General features: G+C 43.9%; 1 protein-coding gene across 3 annotated transcripts in view; it reads right to left on the bottom strand.

Moving 5' to 3' along the window:
- The window catches only part of LOC105542198 (chromosome unknown open reading frame, human C3orf20), a 94,833-nt gene that overhangs the window by 54,571 nt on the left and 20,191 nt on the right, over positions 1 to 20,071 (bottom strand). For all 3 annotated transcript variants that reach the window (XM_011983635.1, XM_011983636.1, XM_011983637.1), the window contains exons 6-9: positions 14,844 to 14,976; positions 13,501 to 13,782; positions 4,033 to 4,185; positions 2,793 to 2,913 (exon numbers count right to left, since the gene is read on the bottom strand). In XM_011983635.1, coding sequence (XP_011839025.1) covers positions 2,793 to 2,913; positions 4,033 to 4,185; positions 13,501 to 13,782; positions 14,844 to 14,976 — 689 coding nt within the window. The remainder of the gene's footprint in view (positions 1 to 2,792; positions 2,914 to 4,032; positions 4,186 to 13,500; positions 13,783 to 14,843; positions 14,977 to 20,071) is intronic.

Below are 20,071 nucleotides of genomic sequence, written 5' to 3'. Positions count from 1 at the left end.
GGATGGTCTCGATCTCCTGACCTCGTGATCCGCCCATCTCGGCCTCCCAAAGTGCTGGGATTACAGGCTTGAGCCACCGCGCCCGGCCTGCAGGTTTTTTTTTCTAAAGAAGATTTAGAAGATTCCCCAAATTTGATGAAACAAATTTAAATGAATTTACAGACTCAAGAAGCTCAGTAAATGGAATAAATATGAAGACAACTACACCTAAATGTATCAGTTAAACTTAGAAAACCAAAGAAAAGAGAAAATCTTGCAAGCAGGTAAAGAAAATAAACAGCGACTTGAATAACTACAGACTTCTTATAAACGATGGAAGACAGACACAGTGGAACATCTTTAAAATGCTGAAAGAAAATAAAAATCATCCCAGAATCATATCCAGCAAAAATATCCTTTAATAAAGAGTTTTTTTTTTTTTTTTTATCATGAAAGAAAACAGAGAATACATTGCCAGAAGATACGCACTTCAAGAAAGCCAAAGGAAGTTCTTCCGGCTGAAGAGAAATGGTACCAGAGGGAAACCTGGATCCTCAAAGAGTAATGAAGAACAACGGAAATAGTAAACATCTGGGTAAAAACAAATTGGCCCCTGCAGCCTCCAAGACAGCATGCAGACTCCCCAGCCTGACATCCAGTGCCTCCCGCCTCCACCTGACACCATACATACCTCTTGCTCCACCTGTCTTTCACAAGAAGCACTTGTGACCTCTTAAAAATTACACATTTAGTCCCAACTTCAACCTTTGCAGATTCTGCTCCCACTACTTAGAAGATTTTTTGCCTCCTCCTCCTCTCTATGTGAATCCCACACACTCACCCCCATGCTACAACCCCAGGGCCACCTTCTTTTCCAGGCCACTCCTGACTTCACATGCCTCTATTGTGCTTTTCTGCATGCAGCTCCAGGAAATATATTACAGTGAACTAAAATGCATTACTAACACACTTTACTGATGTCAAAGCACTTTCCCCTCCATTATTTCATTTCTTCTCATGAAAGCACCATGAGGCCGGAGGGCAGTTCTGGTGACCCACTTTGTATAGATGAGACAACTGAGACTCAGAGAAGCTGAAAGGTTTTTGCAAAGTTGCACAGCCACAGTCTGGCAAAGTTGGCACTAGTACTTAGCTCCTCAAATTCTTATCACAGTTCTCTGCTTGGCCACACTAACACACAACTTATGATGCCTGCCTTCAACTGATTTCTAATCTTGGATTATAAACTTTTCATACAGCTATGAAAAGTTAAACATTAAGTAAACAACACAACACACCCCTAGACTGGGGATCTCAGACCTGGCCACGCCTCAGAAATGTTTGCGAAAACCACAGAAATCCAAAACTCCTAACATACCAACTGAGTCAGGGTTGCTCTGGGGCTGTGCCTCGGATCTTTATTTTATAAAAAGTCCCAGAGGTGATTCGATACGCAGCCAGAGACGAGAACCTCTTCCTGACATTAATTACCAAGTGACTCATCCAAACTGTGTGCACTGTGGGAAGAGAGAAATGGGTGTGGGATGGGATGGCACAAAGGAGGGGAGTCTGGGCAGGGCTTTGAAGGAATTTGGGAGGCCATTTGCACTGGCAAAGAGAGGAGGGGGTGCATTTCAGGCCAAAGGAGTAGGAAAGGTGAGACATGTTCAAGGGAGTGAATATTCCTGAGCAGAGGTGTGGTCTGAGGAATCAGAGCATAAGGAGAGTCAGTGGCCAATGTAGAGGATGAACCAAGAGGACAAGAAACAGGAGACTCCAGGGGGCTGGAGCCCTCCCATGCACTCCGAGTGCTTGTGTCCGCAACCTTACTGTGGGGCTTTTCTCTCAGGTCAGCTTGAGTGGATGCTATGTTCTGTGATCTTTCTCTGAATCCCAGCACTCCCTTCTCTCATAGTTCTTATCTGTGTCTAATCTGTGTTCTTATTACTCCCTTAGACTTCTGAGTTCCTTGATAAGTTTTGTTTCTCCTTCCATCCTCTGATTGGTGATTCTCAACTGGGGGCAATTTTGCCCCCCAGAGGCTACATTTGGTGATGCCTGAAGATATTTTTGGTTGTCACAACTGGAGAAGGGGATACTACTGGAATCTAGTGGGATGCTAAACATCCTACAATGCACAGTTCTACCAAAGAAGTATCCATCTCAAAATGTCATTAGTGTCAATGATGAGGAACTCTGCCACAGATAAGTGACAAGCACACTTAGCTGCTTTATTAATAAGTTTACTAATATATTATTAATAATTCAGCCCTCTTTATTATATGTTATTTAATAAATCTTTGGTGAATAATTATCTGAACAGCCAAATGAATGAAAAGAGTTTGTATCTATCAGTCACTTTTGACTTCTAGATTGTTTTATTTTATAGATAATAAAATAAAATAAAAACAAAAACTGAGGAGACCAATATAGAATTGCTAATTTTTATTATTGCCACACATAGGCATTAAAAATAAAGCTATCAACTACTATAACCATGACTTCATAAAACATATTTTAACAGTAAAAATAGAATAATATTAATAATAAAAATTACACAGGAAGGATATTACCAAGAAATGTCTGTAAAGCAGCCAATAGTTTAGGCTGGTGAAAAGTTCCCTTCAGCCAACCTGGACCACCATCCACCAACTTGGGAGCCTCTGAATAAGATTATGAGCTCCTTCAGGGCAGGATTCCTGTCTTATGGGTAGCCCTGGGCTTTTAATGCTAGGCAGTGCATGGCAGGATGCCAAGGCCCTCCCTGTGACAGTGATGCTCACTGCCACCCAACCTGTGCTGCCCATCCATACCTTGTATTCCAGGGAAAGCAGAGTCTCCGTCCTGGAAGTCCAGCTCCATTTGTGGACTACATAGCCCTGCTGGTCATTGGTGGTCCCACCTTCCTCATCCAAGATTAATACATATGGGCAACTAGGAGAGATACAGAAGTGAGTAGCTGCCACTGGGCCCCTGAAGGAAGCTCTCATCACTGCAGGCTATGGGCAGGCAGGTCTGTAAGACTCAGTTCCAGGCTGGAGGAATGGTGGAACCCTGCAGGCAGCCTCACTTTCCCCACTTGCTATGGTCTGAGGCCCCTTAACACCTGTTGATGCTACTGGAGGAGCCCATTCTGAGAGAGATGATGAAGGCTCAGGTTAAACACAAGAGGGGAAGAAATGGGATTTGTGCTCTGTTGCCTAGTAGCCCAAGTGTATGATAGGCACCAAGATGGGAACTGGAATACCTATAACATAAGAGTAAGTCATTTCTTCTGAGAACAGTTCCTTATGAAAAGTCAGGCAAATCCAGACATGGTGGCTTATGCCACCCAGTGTCATCCCAGCACTTTGAGGGGCTGAGGCAGGAGGACTGTTTGAGGCCAGGAGTTTGAGATCATCCTGGTCAACACAGTGAGACCCTGTCTCTACAAAAAGTTTAAAAAATTATCTAGGCATTGTGGCGCATGTCTGTAGTCCCAGCTAACCCAGGAGGCTGAGGTGAAAGGATCACCTGAGCCCAGGAGTTCGAGGCTGCAGTGAGCTATAATCATGCCACTGCACTTCAACCTGGGTGACAGAGTGAGAGCAAGACCCTGTCTCAAAACAAAAACAAAAACAAAACAAAAAAGAAAAGCCAGACAATATCAACTTTTGGCTGGCAAGAATATGCACTTCTTTTAAAAGATGCCACAGAAGTAGTGTGTTCATGCCTCTCCGTCCACTCCTGGTACAAAACATTTTTTCCACTAAATAATTCTTCCATTAATATAACTAACAATCAAGATCTTAGTGCTCTGGGGTACCAAGTGGAGTAGGACTTGGGAAGGTGTCCTTCTCATTGGCTGTGGCATAGACACAGCAAGGAAAGGCTGAGCCTTAAAGTTCCTATGTCCCTGCAGAAACAGCCTCAGCCCTGCCTCACTGCCTTACTAGACCTCTGGACACCGCCTGGCTTCTTCTTTAACCAGGGACTCATAGTCACCACTTCAGTCCTCCCTCCATCACCCTCAGAGGTACTTCCATGAGACTAGTACTCTTCCAGTCTACTTACCTGGTTTTTAGGTTGTAGTGAACACAGCCCTGACCTTCAGCATTGAATAGGGCCAGCAAGGAGAAGCCAGGTATGTCATTAAAGAGGCAAGTGATGGTTCTCCCTCTGCAGCATGTGGGGATCTGACATATAGCGATGTTTCCAGAGGGATAGCTGGCAGAAATGTTCAGGTAGAACTAACAGAAAACCCCCCTGGTTCTGCTCTCAGTTGTCCCATTGAAGCAAGTCCACATGTCAAAGTGGTAGCTATTTGGTGCATCATTCTCCATCTTCAAACACCCTCCTTGCATTTTGCATAGGTAACAATTATATGATCATGGAACCCAATGATGACCTAGCTGTTTTTCTGTATCTTCTTTCTATTTTCTCACAACCACCTTGTGGTAGGTAGTATTACCTTCCTCTCACAGATGAGTAGGGTCCCCCTGGGTCTAATGGGTTTCCTGAGACATGGAACTTTCAGTGTAAAACCTAAAAAGTCCCAGGCAAACCAGGATGAGTTGGTCACCCTATAGATGAGGAATCCAAAGTGCAGAAAATTATCTGCCTCATGTCACATCACAAGGAAGTGGCAGAGCCAGGACTTGATCTCTAAGGCCAGCAATATTTCTAATGCTGTCAGGCTGCTCCCACTTCTGACAAATCAAGGAGGACAGGTAACGTCTCCTTGTTCATTTTCTAGTAAAGAGGCCCCAAGAAGCACTGGTCCTGACTAAGGAGGACATGGTATGGGCAGGACATTCCTGTGTGCAGGAATTTCACAAGCAGTACTCCAGACACAGACGCATTTCAGAATGAAAGCAGAAAGAAAAGGAAATGAAGAAAAATGAAGATTCTCAGGGACCTACAGGAGGCCATCAAGCTTACCAACATATGAATAATAGGAGTCCCAGAAGGAGAGACAAGAGAAATTAGGGTAGAAGGAATATCTGAAGAAATAATGCTGAAAACTCCCCAAATTTGATGAAAGACAATAATATACATGTTCAAGAAGCTTAACAAACTCCAAGTAGGATAAATTCAAAGATATTCTCATTGAGACACATTATAATTCAACTGTCAAAAGACAAATACAAAGAGGGAATCTTGAAAGCAGCAAGAAAAAAGAGATTCATCATATATAAGAGACCTTCAATAAGATTAATGGCTGATTTCTCATCAGAAACCATGGGGTTAAGAAGGCAGCAATATGAAATACCTAAAGACCTCAAAGGAAAAAAATAAAACTGTTAACCAACAATTCCATATCAAGCAAAATTATCCTTCAAAAATGAAGAAATTAAAACACTCCCAGATAAACAAATATTGAGGAAGTTAATCACTAGTAGACCTGCCCTGCAAAAAATCACTGAAGGGAATCCTTCAGGCTGAAATGAAAGGACACTAGACAGTGACTCAAACTCATACAAAGAAAAAAAGAACACTGGTAAAGTTAACTATATAAGTAAATATAAAATCCAGTATTGTATTTTCAGCATATAATTTTTCTTTTTTTCCTATATGACTTGAAAGATAAATGCATAAAACAGTAATTGTAAACCTATGTTAATGGGCACACAATGTATCTATAAAACATAATTCTTTGATAACAACATAAAGGGGAAGGGATAGAGCTATATAGGAGCAGAGTTTTATATATTATTGTGGCAAGTTATTAATTCAAACTAGTGTGTTAATTGTAATACACAGGTATATTAGTTTCCTAGGGCTATCATAACAAAGTACGATAAACTGGATGGCTAAAAGCAACATAAATTTATAATCTCACAGTTCCAGAGGCTGAACATCCAAGATCAAGGTGTCAACAGGGTTATGCTTTGGAAGGCTCTGGGGAAGAATCCTTCCTTGCCCCTTACAGTTCCTGGTGATTGCCAGAAATCTTTGGTATTCTTTGGATTGTACATGCTTCATTTCAATCTCTGCCTCAGTCATCATATAGCTTTCTTCTGTGTGTGTGTGTGTGTGTGTGTGTGTGTGTGTGTGTCTGCTCTTCTTATAAGGACACTAGTCATTGCAGTAGGGCCCACCCCAACAATATGACTGCATCTTAAAATTTACAACTTCAGAGCCCCTATTTCCAAATGTGGTAATATCCTGAGGTTCCATGTGGTTACAAATTTTGGGAGACACCATTCAACCCATTATACCAAGACAACCCTAAGGAAATAACTTAAAAATATGGAGAAAAGAAAATGAGAAGTAAATCAAAATGGCATGCTATAAAAAGTCAGACACAAAAAGAGAAAGTAACGAAGGAACTAAGAAACAAAGATGGTATAAGACATATAGAAAACAAATAGAAAACTTAAAGAATTAAGTCCTTCTGTATCAGCAATTACTTTAAACAGAAATAGATTAAACTCTCTAATCAAAAAGGCCAGAGCTGAGACATGAGAATCGCTTGAGCCCAGGAGGTGGCGGCTGCAATGAGCCAAGATTGCACCACTGCACTCCAGCCTGGGCGATAGAGTGAGACTCAGTCTCAAAAAAAAAAAAAAAAAAAAGGCTGGCAGGATAAATTTTTAAAAACCAAAACACAATTCAACCATATGCTGTGTCTAAGGGACTCACTTTAGATCCAAAGACAAAACTTGGTTGAAAGTGAAATGATAGAAAAAGATATTCTATGCAAATTGTAACCAAAAGGGAGTAGGGGTGAATACAGTAATACCATGCAAAATAGATGTTAAGTTAAACATTTTTACAAGTGACAAAGAAGGACATTACATATTGAGAGAAGGGTGAATACCTTAAGAATATGTAACAACTATAGAGATATACACACCTAATAACAGAGCCTCAATATATATATAGATTTAAAAACTGACAGAATTAAAGGAAGAAATAGTTCTACAAAAATAGTTGGAGACTGCACTACCTCATGTTCAATAATGGATAGAACAACTAGACAGAAGATCAATAAAGAAATAGAGGGCTTAGGCAGCTTGCAGTAGCTCACGCTTGTAATCCCAGCACTTTGGGAGGCCAAGGCGGATGGATCACCTGAGTTCAGGAGTTTGAGACCAGCCTGGCCAACATAGTGAAACCCCATCTCCACTAAAAATACAAAAAAATTTAGCTGGGCATGGTGGTGTACACCTGTAATCCCAGCTATTCGGGAGGCTGAGGCAGGAGAATCACCTGAACCCGGGAGGCAGAGGTTGCAGCCAGCCAAGACTGCACCACTGCACCCCAGTCTGGGTGACAGAGTGAGACTCCACCTCAAAAAAAATAAAATAAAATAAAGAAATAGAGGATTTGAATATACAGAATCCCACCCAACAACAGCAGAACACACATTCTTCTCACACTCACATGGATCATTCTCCAGTACAGACAATATGTTAGGCCATAAAACAGGTCTCAATAAATTGAAACCATAGAAAGTATCTTTTTTGATCACAATGGAATGAAACTAGAAATCACTAACAAAAGAAAATTGTGAAAATTCACAAATACATGAAAATTAAACAACACACAAACAACAGGTGGATAAAAAAATCACAAGGGAAATTATAAAATACTTTGAAGTGAATGAAAACAAAACACAACATATCAAAACTGATGTGAGAAAGGCAAAGCAACACTCAGAAACAAATTTATAGCTGCAAATACCAACATTAAAGAAAATGAAGATCTCAAATCAATAACCCAATTTTCTACCTTAAGGAACTAGAAAAAGAAAAGCAAACTAAAGCAAAGCTAGCAGATGGAAGAAAACAATAAAAAAATCAGAGGGGAGAAAAACAGAATTGAGAATAGAAAAATAGAATGAACAAAACCAAAAGTTGCATCTTTGATAAATCAAGAAAGCACAAACTTCTAGCAGACTGACTAAAAAAAAGACTCAAATTCCTAAAATCAGAAATGAAAATGGGACCTTACAGAAATAAAAAAAAAATCCTAATAATACAATAATATGAACAGCTGTACACCATAAAGTTAGATAACCTAGATGGACAAATTCCTAGAAACACATAAACTACCAGAAGTGACTCAAAAAGAAATAAAAAACCTAAATAGAACTATAGCAAGTGAGGAGATTAAATCAGTAATGAAAAATCTCCCAACAAAGAAAAGCCTAGGACCAGATGGCTTCACTGGTGAATTCTACCAGACCTTTAAAGAATTAATACCAATCCTCCTCAAGCTCTTCCAAAAAATAGAAGAGCAGACCTGAACACTTCCTAACTCATTCTATGAGGCCAGGGTTATCTTGATACCAAAGTCAGACAAATACATAAAAATAAAACTTCCCATATCCCTTATGAATATAAACATAAAGTATCTTAACAAAATACCAGCAAACCAAATTTAGCATCAGCCTATCAAAAGGATTATACGCCATGAGCAGGTGTGGTTTATCCCAGGAATGCAAGTATGGTTCAACACACAAAAATCAATGTAATGTACCATAGTAATAAAATGGCAGGGGTTGCAGGGGGAATCATGATCATTTTAACTGATGAAGAAAAAGCATTTGACAAAATTCAATACCTTTTCATGATTAAAAAAACACTCAACAAATTCAGAATAGAAGGGAACTCCTGCAACATATTAAAAGCCATATATGGAAAAACTCACAACTAACATCATAATCAATGATGAAAGAATGAAAACTTTTCCTCTAATATAAAGAACAAGACAAGTAGGCCTGCTTTCACCAGTTCTAATCAAAATTGTACTGAAAGTTCTGGCCACGGCAAATAGCAACAACAACAACAAAACAATAAAAAGCCTCAAAATTGGAAAGGAAGAAGTAAAATTACCTCTGTTGGCAGATGACATGATTTCATATATAGAAAATTCTAAAGAATCCACACAAAAAAATCTAGAGCTAACACACAAGTTTAGAAAAGTTACAGATATAAGATCAACACACACAAAAGAGTTGCCCTCATGAACACAGGATGTCATTCCTGTGTTTTTCAGGTCTTCTTTAATTTGGCAATGTTTTATAGTTTTCAGTGTACAAGTTCTGTACCTCTTTGTTATTTTTTCCTAAGTATTTTAATCTTTCTGATCCTGTTGTAAATGGCATAATTTCCTTTTGTTCATTGCTTTTTTGTTCTTGTTTATACACCATTTTGTACTGCTTGTTGCCAGTGCTCATGGGTTGGAAGAATTAATATTGTTGGCCAGGTGTGGTGGCTCATGCCTGTAATCCCCGTACTTTGGGAGGCAGAAGTGGGTGGATCACTTGAGGTCAGGAGTTTGAGATCAGCCTGGCCATCATGGCCAAACCTCATCTCTACTAAAAACACAAAAATTAGCCAGGCGTGGTGACACACACCTGTAATCCCAGCTATCTGGGAGGCTGAGGCAGGAGAATTGCTTGAGCCTGGGAGGCAGAGGTTGCAGTGAGCCGAGATGGCACCACTGTACTCTGGCCTGGGTGACAGAGCAAGACTCAGTCTCAAAAACAAACAAACAAACAAACAAACAAACAAAAAACTGTTAATGCTATCACTCCCCAAAGTGATCTACAGAATCAAAGCAATGCCTATCAAAATCTTATTGGCTTTTTTTTGTAGAAATGGAAAACCTGACTGAAAATTTACATGAAATGGTAAGAGATTCCAAGCAACCAAAATAGTCTTGAAAAAAAAAAAAAAGTGGGAGACTCACACTACCTTATTGCAAAACTTACTACAAAACTACAATAGCCAAAACAGTGTGGTACAGGCATAAAGACAGACATATGTGTTAATGGCTTAGAATTGACAGTCCAAAAATAAACCCATACATCTATAGTTCTATAGTCAATTGATTTTTGACAAGGGTGCCATGATCATTCAATGGGGAAAGAATGCCTCTTAAATAAATGGTACTGGGACAATTAGCTATCCACACGCAAAGGAAAGAAATTGGAACCTTATCTTATACCACATACAAAAATTAACTCAAAATGCTTCAAAGACCACAAGACCTATAAGTATAAACCTCTTAGAAAAAAACACAGGGGGCCGGGCATGGTGGCTCATGCCTGTAATCCCAGCACTTTGGGAGGCCAAGGTGGGTGGATCACCTGAGGTCAGGAGTGAGTTCAAGACCAGCCTGACCAACATGGAGAAACCCCATCTCTATTAAAAATACAAAATTAGTCCAGCATGGTGGTGCGTACCTATAATCCCAGCTACTCGGGAGGCTGAGGCAGAAGAAACACTTGAACCCAGGAGGCGGAGGTTGTGGTGAGCTGGATCACGCCATTGTACTCCAGCCTGGGCAACAAGAGCAAAACTCTGTCTCAAAAAAAAAAAAAAAGAAGAGGAAAACACAGGGGTAAATGTTATAACCTTGGATTTGGCGATGGTTTTTTAGACATAAAGCCAAATGCATAAGCAGCAAAAGAAAGGTGGAAAAAATTGGACTTCATCAAAATTTAAAAGTTTTTGTGCATTAAATGATGCTACTGAGAAAGTGAAAAGACATCTGACAGTACAGGAAAAAATACTTGCAAAGCATATATCCGATAAGCATCTAGTATATATACACAATATGTAAAGAACCCTTACAACTTGTTTTAAAGAAAGACAACTCAATCAAAACATGAGCAAGGACTTCAATATACATTTCTCCAAAGAAGATGTACCAAAACACACACACACACACACACACACACACACACACACGAACGAAAAGATGCTCTACGCCATTCATCATTAGGTAAATATAAGTTAAAACCACAGTAACATACCACTCACACCCACTAGAATGAATGAATGCAGTGAGCATTGAGACGGGTCTGGGGTCTGAAGCTGCCAAGTGCAAACCAATTACAGCTTAGAGCTTTATGATATTCCCATTGCAGACATACCTTTTTTTTTTTTTTTTTTTTGAGACGGAGTCTTGCTCTGTCACCCAAGCTGGAGTGCAGTGGCTCGATCTCGACTCACTGCAAGCTTTGCCTCCTGAGTTCATGCCATTCTCCTGCCTCAGCCTCCTGAGTAGCTGGGACTACAGGTGCCCGCCATCACGCCTGGCTAATTTTTTGTATTTTTAGTAGAGACGGGGTTTCACCATGTTAGCCAGGATGGTCTCAATCTTCTGACCTCATAATCCGCCCGCCTTGGCCTCCCAAAGTGCTGGGATTACAGGCGTGAGCCACCACGCCCGGCCCAGACATATCATTTTTGCCTGAGAGCTTGACCAGCAATCTCTATGAAAACAGAATCGACTACTGAACCCAGTGTTCTATGGAAGCCATTAGGTGAAAGAAGAGCTTTCCAAACATTTTCTGTACTTGAGAGGGATCAAATAGCTGCACATGTGTTCTGACTATTTGAACACGGTAACACAGAATTTCTCCTTTAAGATCACTGGGTTCAACTTCCTCATCTTATAATCAAGGGAAGTGAGGCACAGAGATCAAGTGACTTGTGTAGGGTTACCAAGAAGAACTGAGCCTAGAGCCCTAGTCTTTTAGGACTCCCAAAGAGAAGAGCATTAATTGCCAGGAGGTGAGCACTGCTGGCGTGTGAGTCAAGAGTTCCAGCAGCAATGGATCAAAAGTTCGGGGGATCTCTCAGACCATTTGGGGGTAGGGGTTGGGAAGGTGTTCAGAATTCTGGGACAAGTGAGAGAACAGAGATTCCTGCAGGTTAGGGTACTGTGCTCTTATCATACACAAGCCCACCCTCTTTCTGAAGCCCCTGATAGAAGACTAATTCATAGACACAGCTTCATGAGGAGCTCAGGGAGATCATCCTATTAAATGCAGCGAAGAGTCAGAAAGAAGCGGGGGTGGGGCACAACACAACCCATTGCAAGCAGCAGCTGCTCTCGAAGGAGTCAGCTGTGTTCAATACTATGGACGTGTTGCAAGCAGGGCCGAGCAGAGTGTGATGAATGGATTCATTTACGGTCTGAGAAACAATGAGACTTCTTTGACAGAGCGCTTAAATCCTCAATTCCCAGTTCAGTCAAGAGGAGGACAAAGGAAGCAAGGAGGCTGCTGCCAGGAGAGCCTAGTTGGGGGCCTTGGCCTTTGTGAAAGTGGTTGAGACAGCCCAGAGACCCATCCTCTCCTCCAAGAAAGGGGCAGGGGATCCTGAGTGCCCAGTGATTGTATTATTAAAATGAGATCCACTTCCATCGCCCTCTACCCTGCTCTGTGCTGGAGGAAATAATCCTTAAAGGTATAAAAATGGTACCCAAGAGAGGACCCTAAATTGAGGCAACGAGGCCCTGAACCCAGGCCTAGCTTGGCCACAGAATTCCTTTTGTGGCATACAGTCAGTTACACCATGCCTTTGGGTCTCAGTTTACCCATTTCTACAGTGAAGGGGCAGAAACAAATGACTGTGTTTCCCATCCGTGACATTTTATGTAACTCCAGACTGCATAACCTGGAATAAGTGCTTTGCCCTCTCAGGCCTCAGAGTCCTTGTGGCCAATGAAAGACATCTGTGATCTGGTCCAGCTCTAGAACATGTTGGGTTTGGGCAACAGGACCTCCAAAAAGAACATAGGGTACAAGGTGACTTCCAACCCAGACATTCTCTAAAGGGAGCCCTCTCTTTTGCTTTTACCACCCAAATTCAAACTCCTTCTCTTCACTTTAAAAGGAGCAATTAAAGTTGCTCCCTCTGAAGTACAAATGGTCTATTAACTTCATTATCTGAATTCATTGCACGTGATAGCTACTCGATACACATCTGTGAATGAAGAAAATAATCAGACTCAAATCACTCTGAGGTATGCACAGCCCTCAGGGCTCACCCTCCAAGGAGATTTGTCTTTTCAAACTCAGATCCAAAGACAGGCTTTGGAGGTTGGTAAATGCCCTGCAATCACAGGTAACGCCTTATAGGTATGTGTAGGTAAGTGCTTATTTCTAGGGAGAAGGTCTATAGCTTTCATCAGATTCTCAAAGAGAAAATATTTCTCCTTTTGTTGCTCCTACATCCAAGGTTGGGACACAGCTAGCACTAGGCTCATGAGCCCAGTCAGATCTCAGCTGCAGAGCAGTCAGGGCCCAGGAGATAGCGCATTTGGGGTGAGGTCTCAGGCTCCAAGGATGTGGATGGGTGAAGTGTGCAAGGACCACAGAGCTTAACCACTGAGCCAGGGAGAGAAGGATGAAGGTTCCCAATTGTTTAAGGCCTCCTAACTCCCTCCTCTCCACTAGAGATGATTTATTTTGTGTCTTTAACCTTGTCTCAACTGAGAGGTCCTCAAAGGCAGGGACTTTGTCTGCATTCACAGCCTGCACTGACAAGCTTCTCACAGGTAGCTGGGGTTTGGTATGTTCATGTTGATCTGAACTGAACTTGAGGCTTGAAACTTATTACCTCCTCCTCTGACCTCCTGAGTCTGATCTAGACAAACTTTTAATACCCAAGAGACCCACCACCAGGTTTCTCTGATAACTAAAAGGCCCAAGGAAATATTTAGGCTGTGTCAAGTCCTGGAGTTCTCTGGGGTTGAGTAGCTGGGGAAACAGGGTGGCACCAAATAAAAGGATACTAAACAAAGGAGGAGCCGTCATAGAAGGTGTAATGAAACTTGAAGGCCTTCTTGGGCGCCTTCCCCTCTTGACAATGCCGACTGACGAGATGGTTGGTGGATGATGGGTGAGGTGTGGGGGTGAGAGTCTGAGCACTTGCGGTGGGAAGGTAATGTAAACCCAGGGTCTGAGAGTCTCCTTTGCGGGCCATCATTAGATGAGAGGGCATCTTTGCCTTGTAGTTTCGTAAGATCATGGGGTAGGAGATATTCCTCCCTTTCCACGTGGCCCTTTCGGCTTCTCTGCAGAGAAGGAGACCAATATATTGTCTAGCCTCTTGGTTCTCACGCACCAGGGATGCTCTCTTCAGCCCCTCCTTAGTACCCAAGACCCCTATCCCATTCCCCTGTCCCCAAAGTACACGTCCCCAACCCACGCTCCCTCGTCCATAAAGGTAGTTTTTGGGAAGAACTGGGAAGTTCCCAGTGCCCGTCTCCAGAACAGCCCTTGCCTGATTTCCACCTGAGCCTGAGGGTGAGGACCTATGGAGTGGGACTGTGTGTGGAAGTGTGGGGGGGGTCCTGAGGGTTTGAAGACCTTGCTCACCCCAGTCCTGAGGTTTCAGGGAACAGAGCTTCCTTCCAGAGTGTCACAGTGAGGAGGCAAACAGTGGCTGCCCTCTCCCCATGTTCCAGCCCAGCGACCCCCCAGAGATATATATGACTAAGCTATTAGATGTGAACAGGCGCTTAAGTCCTTTACACCCAATGGCCTGGGCCCTGAGAGAAATGTTGAGTAAATTGCTAGGGCTTGTGGGATGGCCCCACAGAATGATAAAAACCACTAACTTTTTTTTGGTTTGTTTTGAGAGGTTTTTGTTTGTCTTGTAGAACATCTGGCAAATTAAGTTAAGAAACAAACAGGGCACAAAAGCCCTAAATGTAAGGAGTCATGCAACAGGGCATCCCCGGCAAGGTGTTGCAGAGGTAGAGAGCATTGCTGAGCAGGGGCAGGAGGCAGGCCACTGGAGCTGTGTGAGCTCAGGCAATTTCTTACTCACATACCTGCTTAGGCTGCCTCAGTTTCCCCATCCACAAAATGGGCATCAATCTTGTCTTCCTTGCATGGTTGCAGTGATATTGTAGGGAGGATGGTGAGCAAGGAAGGACAGGGGTGTGTGTCTGCCTGTGAGGGACGCTGCACCTGTGGCTGTCATGGGGAGTACCGCATAACCCATGCTCTCAGGCAGCATGTCTCCCACACTTCTGTGACTGGACACTCACATATACACAGGGACTCCCAGCTGGGGGCCGGGCTTTCTCAGAACCCTTGCCTCCCCTGACCCAAGCACTTAGGTGCTCACATGTGGCGACACAACTCCTGCAGCTTCTCCCGGGCCTCAGGGCAGGGGTCGTTGAACTCCAGGCTGTTGGCAGGGGTTCCCACTCCTCGATGCGGGGGCGGCATGCTGACATCTTCTATAGTTCTAGATTTTCCTGTAATTGGAGGGCAAGAAGTTACAGAGATGCCCAAGACCATGGGAACCCACCTTTTGCATCAGTGTGACCTGGATGTGAGACTTGGAGTCAAAGGAGATCATTTTGGAGCTTTAAAATTCGTCCCGCTGGATTTTGGACTTGCATGGGCCCTGTAACCCCTTTGTTTTGGCCATTTTTTTCCCATTTGGAATGGCTGTATTTACTCAATACCTGCATCCCCACTGTATCTAGGAAGTAACTAGCTTGCTTTTGATTTTACAGGCTCATAGGTGGAAGGAACTTGCCTGTCTCAGATGAGACTTTGGACTGTTGGGTTAATGGTGAAATGAGTCAAGACGTTGGGGGACTGTTGGGAAGGCATGATTGCTTTTGAAATGTGAGAACATGGTCAGGCATGGTGGCTCGTGCCTGTAATCCCAGCACTTTGGGAGGCCGAGGCAAGCAGATTACCTGAGATCAGGAGTTGGAGACCAGCCTGGCCAACATGGTGAAACCCCATCTCTACAAAAAATACAAAAATTAACTGGGCGTGCTGGTATACACCTGTAGTTCCAGCTACTCAGGAGGCTGAGGCAATAGAATCTCCTGAACCTGGGAGGTGGAGGTTGCAGTGAACCGAGACCACACCACTGCACTCTAGCCTGGGTGACAGAGTGAGACTCCATCTCAAAAAAAAAAAAAAGGAAATGTGAGGATATGAGATTTGGAGGAGCCAGGGGCAGAATGATATGGTTTGGCTGTGTCCCTACCCAAATCTTAAAATTGTATCTCCCAGAATTCCCACTTGTTGTGGGAGGAACCCAAGGGGAGGTAATTGAATCATGGGGGCCGGTCTTTCCTGTGCTATTCTCATAATAGTGAATACGTTTCATGAGACCTGATGGGTTCATCAGGCATTTCCGCTTTTGCTTCTTCCTCATTTTCTCTTGCTGCCATGTAAGGAGTGCCTTTCACCTCCTGCCATGATTCTGGGGCCTCCTCAGCTATATGGAACTGTAAGTCCAACTAAACCTCTTTTTCTTCCCAGTCTTGGATATGTCTTTATCAGCAGCATGAAAACTAATATAGGAGGGGTTTTAGAAAATGGTTTTTCAAGACATTGTGTTTACTAGGGGACATGGGGCCAGGAAGAGCAGGAGAGCAGCATCCTCTAAATGTCAGAATATTGGGGGTATCATTGATGCTCACCAGGAATTGTTGACTGGTCAGTTATCAAAGAGAGATGTTACTCATACTGTGAGTCATCCATGATGGATGTGTCAGGGACTGACTTGTGCAAAGTGATGACACTGGCCATGTCTCCCCGGGTTCCAGGAAAAGAGCATTTCTGGGGCTCGACTGCCCTTACTGAATTGGACCCTTTTGATTCTCCTGATTAAAGACACAAAGTTTCTATTTCTTCTCAATCAGCTTGAAAACTTCTCTGATGATGGCTAATCTTGGGTCTTCTGGAGGGAGCCCAAGTGCCACAGGCAGAGATCACTGTCATCTGAGTTTCTGCAGACTAGATGACAATGATCTGCATGACCTGGATGACAACGATCTGTGCCTGTGATACTAATTTTCACAGCTGTCCTCCATGACAGGTGGTGTGAGGATGTGGTCATGTGGAGTCATGGCAGTGATCCTCCCACCCTCGGTTCCAGGGGCATCTATTTAGTCATTTGTGTCAGGTCCTACCTACACTGAACTTCTGACTCCCACCCAGTTGCAGCCTCGTAGTATGCAGGCTCAACTTCACCTTAGATTTGAGGATGAAACCTGGCTTTGGGTGGGGGCATTTCTCAGGCTCTAACTGAAGCCCTGAGGGCCTCAGAATGGAGCTTTCCTTGCTGTTGGTGACGCCTGGAGGTTGTTGGCCAGTGCTTGGGGACCATCTCTGGTATCTGCCACCCTGAGTGGTTCCTGGTCGCTTTCCCCACTTCTCCTGCCAACAGGGACCAGAGACTGAACCCTGAACTTAAGCCTAGGGCCTGAGGTCCAGCGACCTGCTGGCGGGCCACCTGGAGCATCTGCTGGATTAAGCCTCTATGTCTGACCTGCCCCAGGTGCCTTGGGCTCCTCAAAGGTGATGGTCTCTTGCTCTTATTAGGAACTGCCATTAACAGTTCTCTTCTTGTAACGTTGGATACCTTCCAGAAATAGCTGCCGTCCCCTCAGGGAGTAAGCCCAACTCCTGGAGCTGGTGCTCAAAGTCAGCCTGGCCCCAGAACTGCCAGCAGGTGAGCTGGAATAGTATATGGATATGGAGTGGATGGTGGAGGCCCCCAAACCCAAAGTGACTTCAAACCAGAATGGCTATAGCAAAATCAGGCATCATTCATACATATGTCATAGGACAACAGGCATAAACTGGGACATTGCTGGGCTAGCTTGGACCTACAGTTACTTATGAGCTATAAGGCAAGGCTAATCACCCATGCTAGCATGCACATATGAGCCTAATTCCTAAACAAGATTAAGGCCCTATAATGCAGCATCACGGAATATACATCCCAGTGTCAATGGACACAACAAGGCGGCTAAAAGTTGGGTGGCAAAGGAGAGCAGCCACATAGACAAGAGGCCAATAGACATGCAGCAGTCCCCCCAATCCTTGAGAGACACATTCCAGGACCCCTAGTAAATGCCTGAAAGCATGGATAGTACCAAACCTGTATATGCTATGTTTTTTACATGCACACCTATGATAAAGTTTAATTGATAAGTTAGACCCTAAGAGATTAACAATAACTCCTACTAAAATAGAACAATTAAAACAATATATTGTAATAAAAGTTAGGTGGAGGGGTGGGGAACGATGGCCAAATAGAAGGCTCTACTGATTGTCCTCCCCACAGGAACACCAAATTTAACAACTACCTACACAAAAAAAAGCATCTTCAAAATAGCCAAAAACCAGGTAAGCACTCATAGTACCTGATTTTAACTTCATATTGCTGAAAGAGGCACTGGAGAGGTAGGAAAGACAGTCTTGAATTGCTGACACAACCCCTCCCCATCCCTGGCAGCAGCTACATGGCACAGAGAGAGGATCTATGCATTTGGGAGAGGGAGAGTGCAGTGATTGTCAGACTTTGCATTGAACTCAGTGCTTTCCCGTCACAGTGGAAAGCAAAAGCAGGCTGAACTCAGCTGAAGCTCACTCATGGAGGGAGCATTTAGACCTGCCCTAGCCAAAGGGAAATCACCCATCCCAGTGGCTGCATCCTGCCTTTCGGCACGCCTGTCCACTGTGGGCTCTGGAGTTCTAAATAAACTTGAAAGGCAACCTAGGCCGCAAGGACTACAACTCCCAGGCAAGCCTTAGTGCTGAGCTGGGCTCAGAGCCAGTGGATTTAGAGGGTACGCAACCTACTAAGGCACCAGCTGGGGCAGCTAAGGGAGTGCTTGTGACACCCCTCCCCCAAGCCCAAGTGGCACAGTTCATGGCTCCAAAAAAGACCCCTTTCTTCCACTTGAGGAGAGAAGAGGGAAGAGTAAAAAGGACTTCATTTAACCTCTTGGATACCAGTTTAGCCACAGTAGGATAGGGTACCAGTGAGTGTCATGAGGCCCCCATTCCAGGCCCTAGCTCCCAGATTACATTTCTAGATACATCCTGGGCCAGAAGGGAACCTACTTCCTTGAAGGGAAGGACCCAGTCCTGGCAGGACCCATCACCTGCTGACTGAATAACCAGCAGTGATACCCAGGTAGTAGGCTGTGGACCTTGGGTGACACTCTGAGACATGCTGGCTTCAGGAGAGACTCAGCACATTCTCAGATGTGGTGGTCACAGTGAGGGACTCCTTCTGCTTGAGAAAAGCAGAGGGAAACGTAAAGAGGACTTTGTCTTGCACCTTATGTACTAGCTCAGCAATGAGGAGGCAGAGCACTAAGGGGCTCTGATTCCACGCCTTGGCTCTTGGATGGCATTTCTATACCTGTCCTGGGGCACAGGGGAGCCCACTGCCCTGAAGAGTGAGTCCCAGGCCTAACTGAAGAGTCCTTGGACCTTAAGTGAACAGTTGCAGTAGCCTGGCAGTACTCCCCATGGACCTGGTGGTAGTGGCAAAAGCGTGAGACTCCTCTGCCTGTGGAAGAGGGAGGGAAGAGTGGGAAGGACTGTGTCTCATGGTTTGAGTGCCAGCTCAGCCACAGTACAATAGAATATCAGGTAGATTTTGAAGGTGTTTTACTCTAGTCCTGGCTCCCAGACAACATCTCTGGACCTGCCTGGGGCCTGTGGGAACTTTCTGCCCTAAAGGGAAGAACAGAAACCTGGCTGGCTTCACCACCTGCTGATTGTAGATCCCTAGGGGCCTTCAGCAAATATAGGCAGTAGTCTGGCAGTAGTTACAGCAGGTCTTGGGCAAGACCCAGTGCTGTGCTAGCTTTAGGTTTCATCCAGTGCAGTCCCAGTGGTGGTGGCCACAGGGGTACTTGTGTCACCCCATCCCCAGCTCCAGGTGGCTCAGCACAGAGAGAGACTCCATTTGTTTTGGGGGAAAGCAGGGAAGAGAACAAGTGTCTCTGCGATAATCTAGAGAATTCTCCTGGATCTTATCCAAGATCACCAAGGCAGTACCTCTCTGAGTCAGAAAGAACCACAATGTTACTGGGCTTGGGTTGCCCCCTAATGCAGATATGGCTTAGGTCACAACACCCAAGCCCTTTCAAATACCTGGAAAGCCTTCCCAAGAAGGAAAAGTCCAAACAACCCCAGACTGTGAAGACTACAATAAATACCTAACTCTTCAATGCCAACACTGATGAACATCCAGAGGCATCAAGGCCATCCAGGAAGATATGATTTCACAAAATGAACTAAATAAGGCACCAGTGACCAATCCTGGAGAAACAGATATGTTACCTTTCAGACAGAGAATTTAAAATAGCTGCTTTGAGGAAACTCAAAGAAATTCAAGATAACACAGAGAAAGAATTCAGAATTCTATCATTTAATGAAGAGATTGAAGACAGTGTGGCGATTCCTCAAGGATCTAGAACTAGAATTACCATTTGACCCAGCCATCCCATTACTGGGTATATACCCAAAGGATTATAAATCATGCTACTATAAAGACACATGCACACATATGTTTATTGC

This window comes from Mandrillus leucophaeus, unplaced genomic scaffold (genome assembly GCF_000951045.1).
Source record: "Mandrillus leucophaeus isolate KB7577 unplaced genomic scaffold, Mleu.le_1.0 Scaffold252, whole genome shotgun sequence".
Taxonomy (NCBI): Eukaryota; Metazoa; Chordata; class Mammalia; order Primates; family Cercopithecidae; genus Mandrillus; species Mandrillus leucophaeus.
This window is presented reverse-complemented; position numbering and strand designations above follow the sequence as displayed.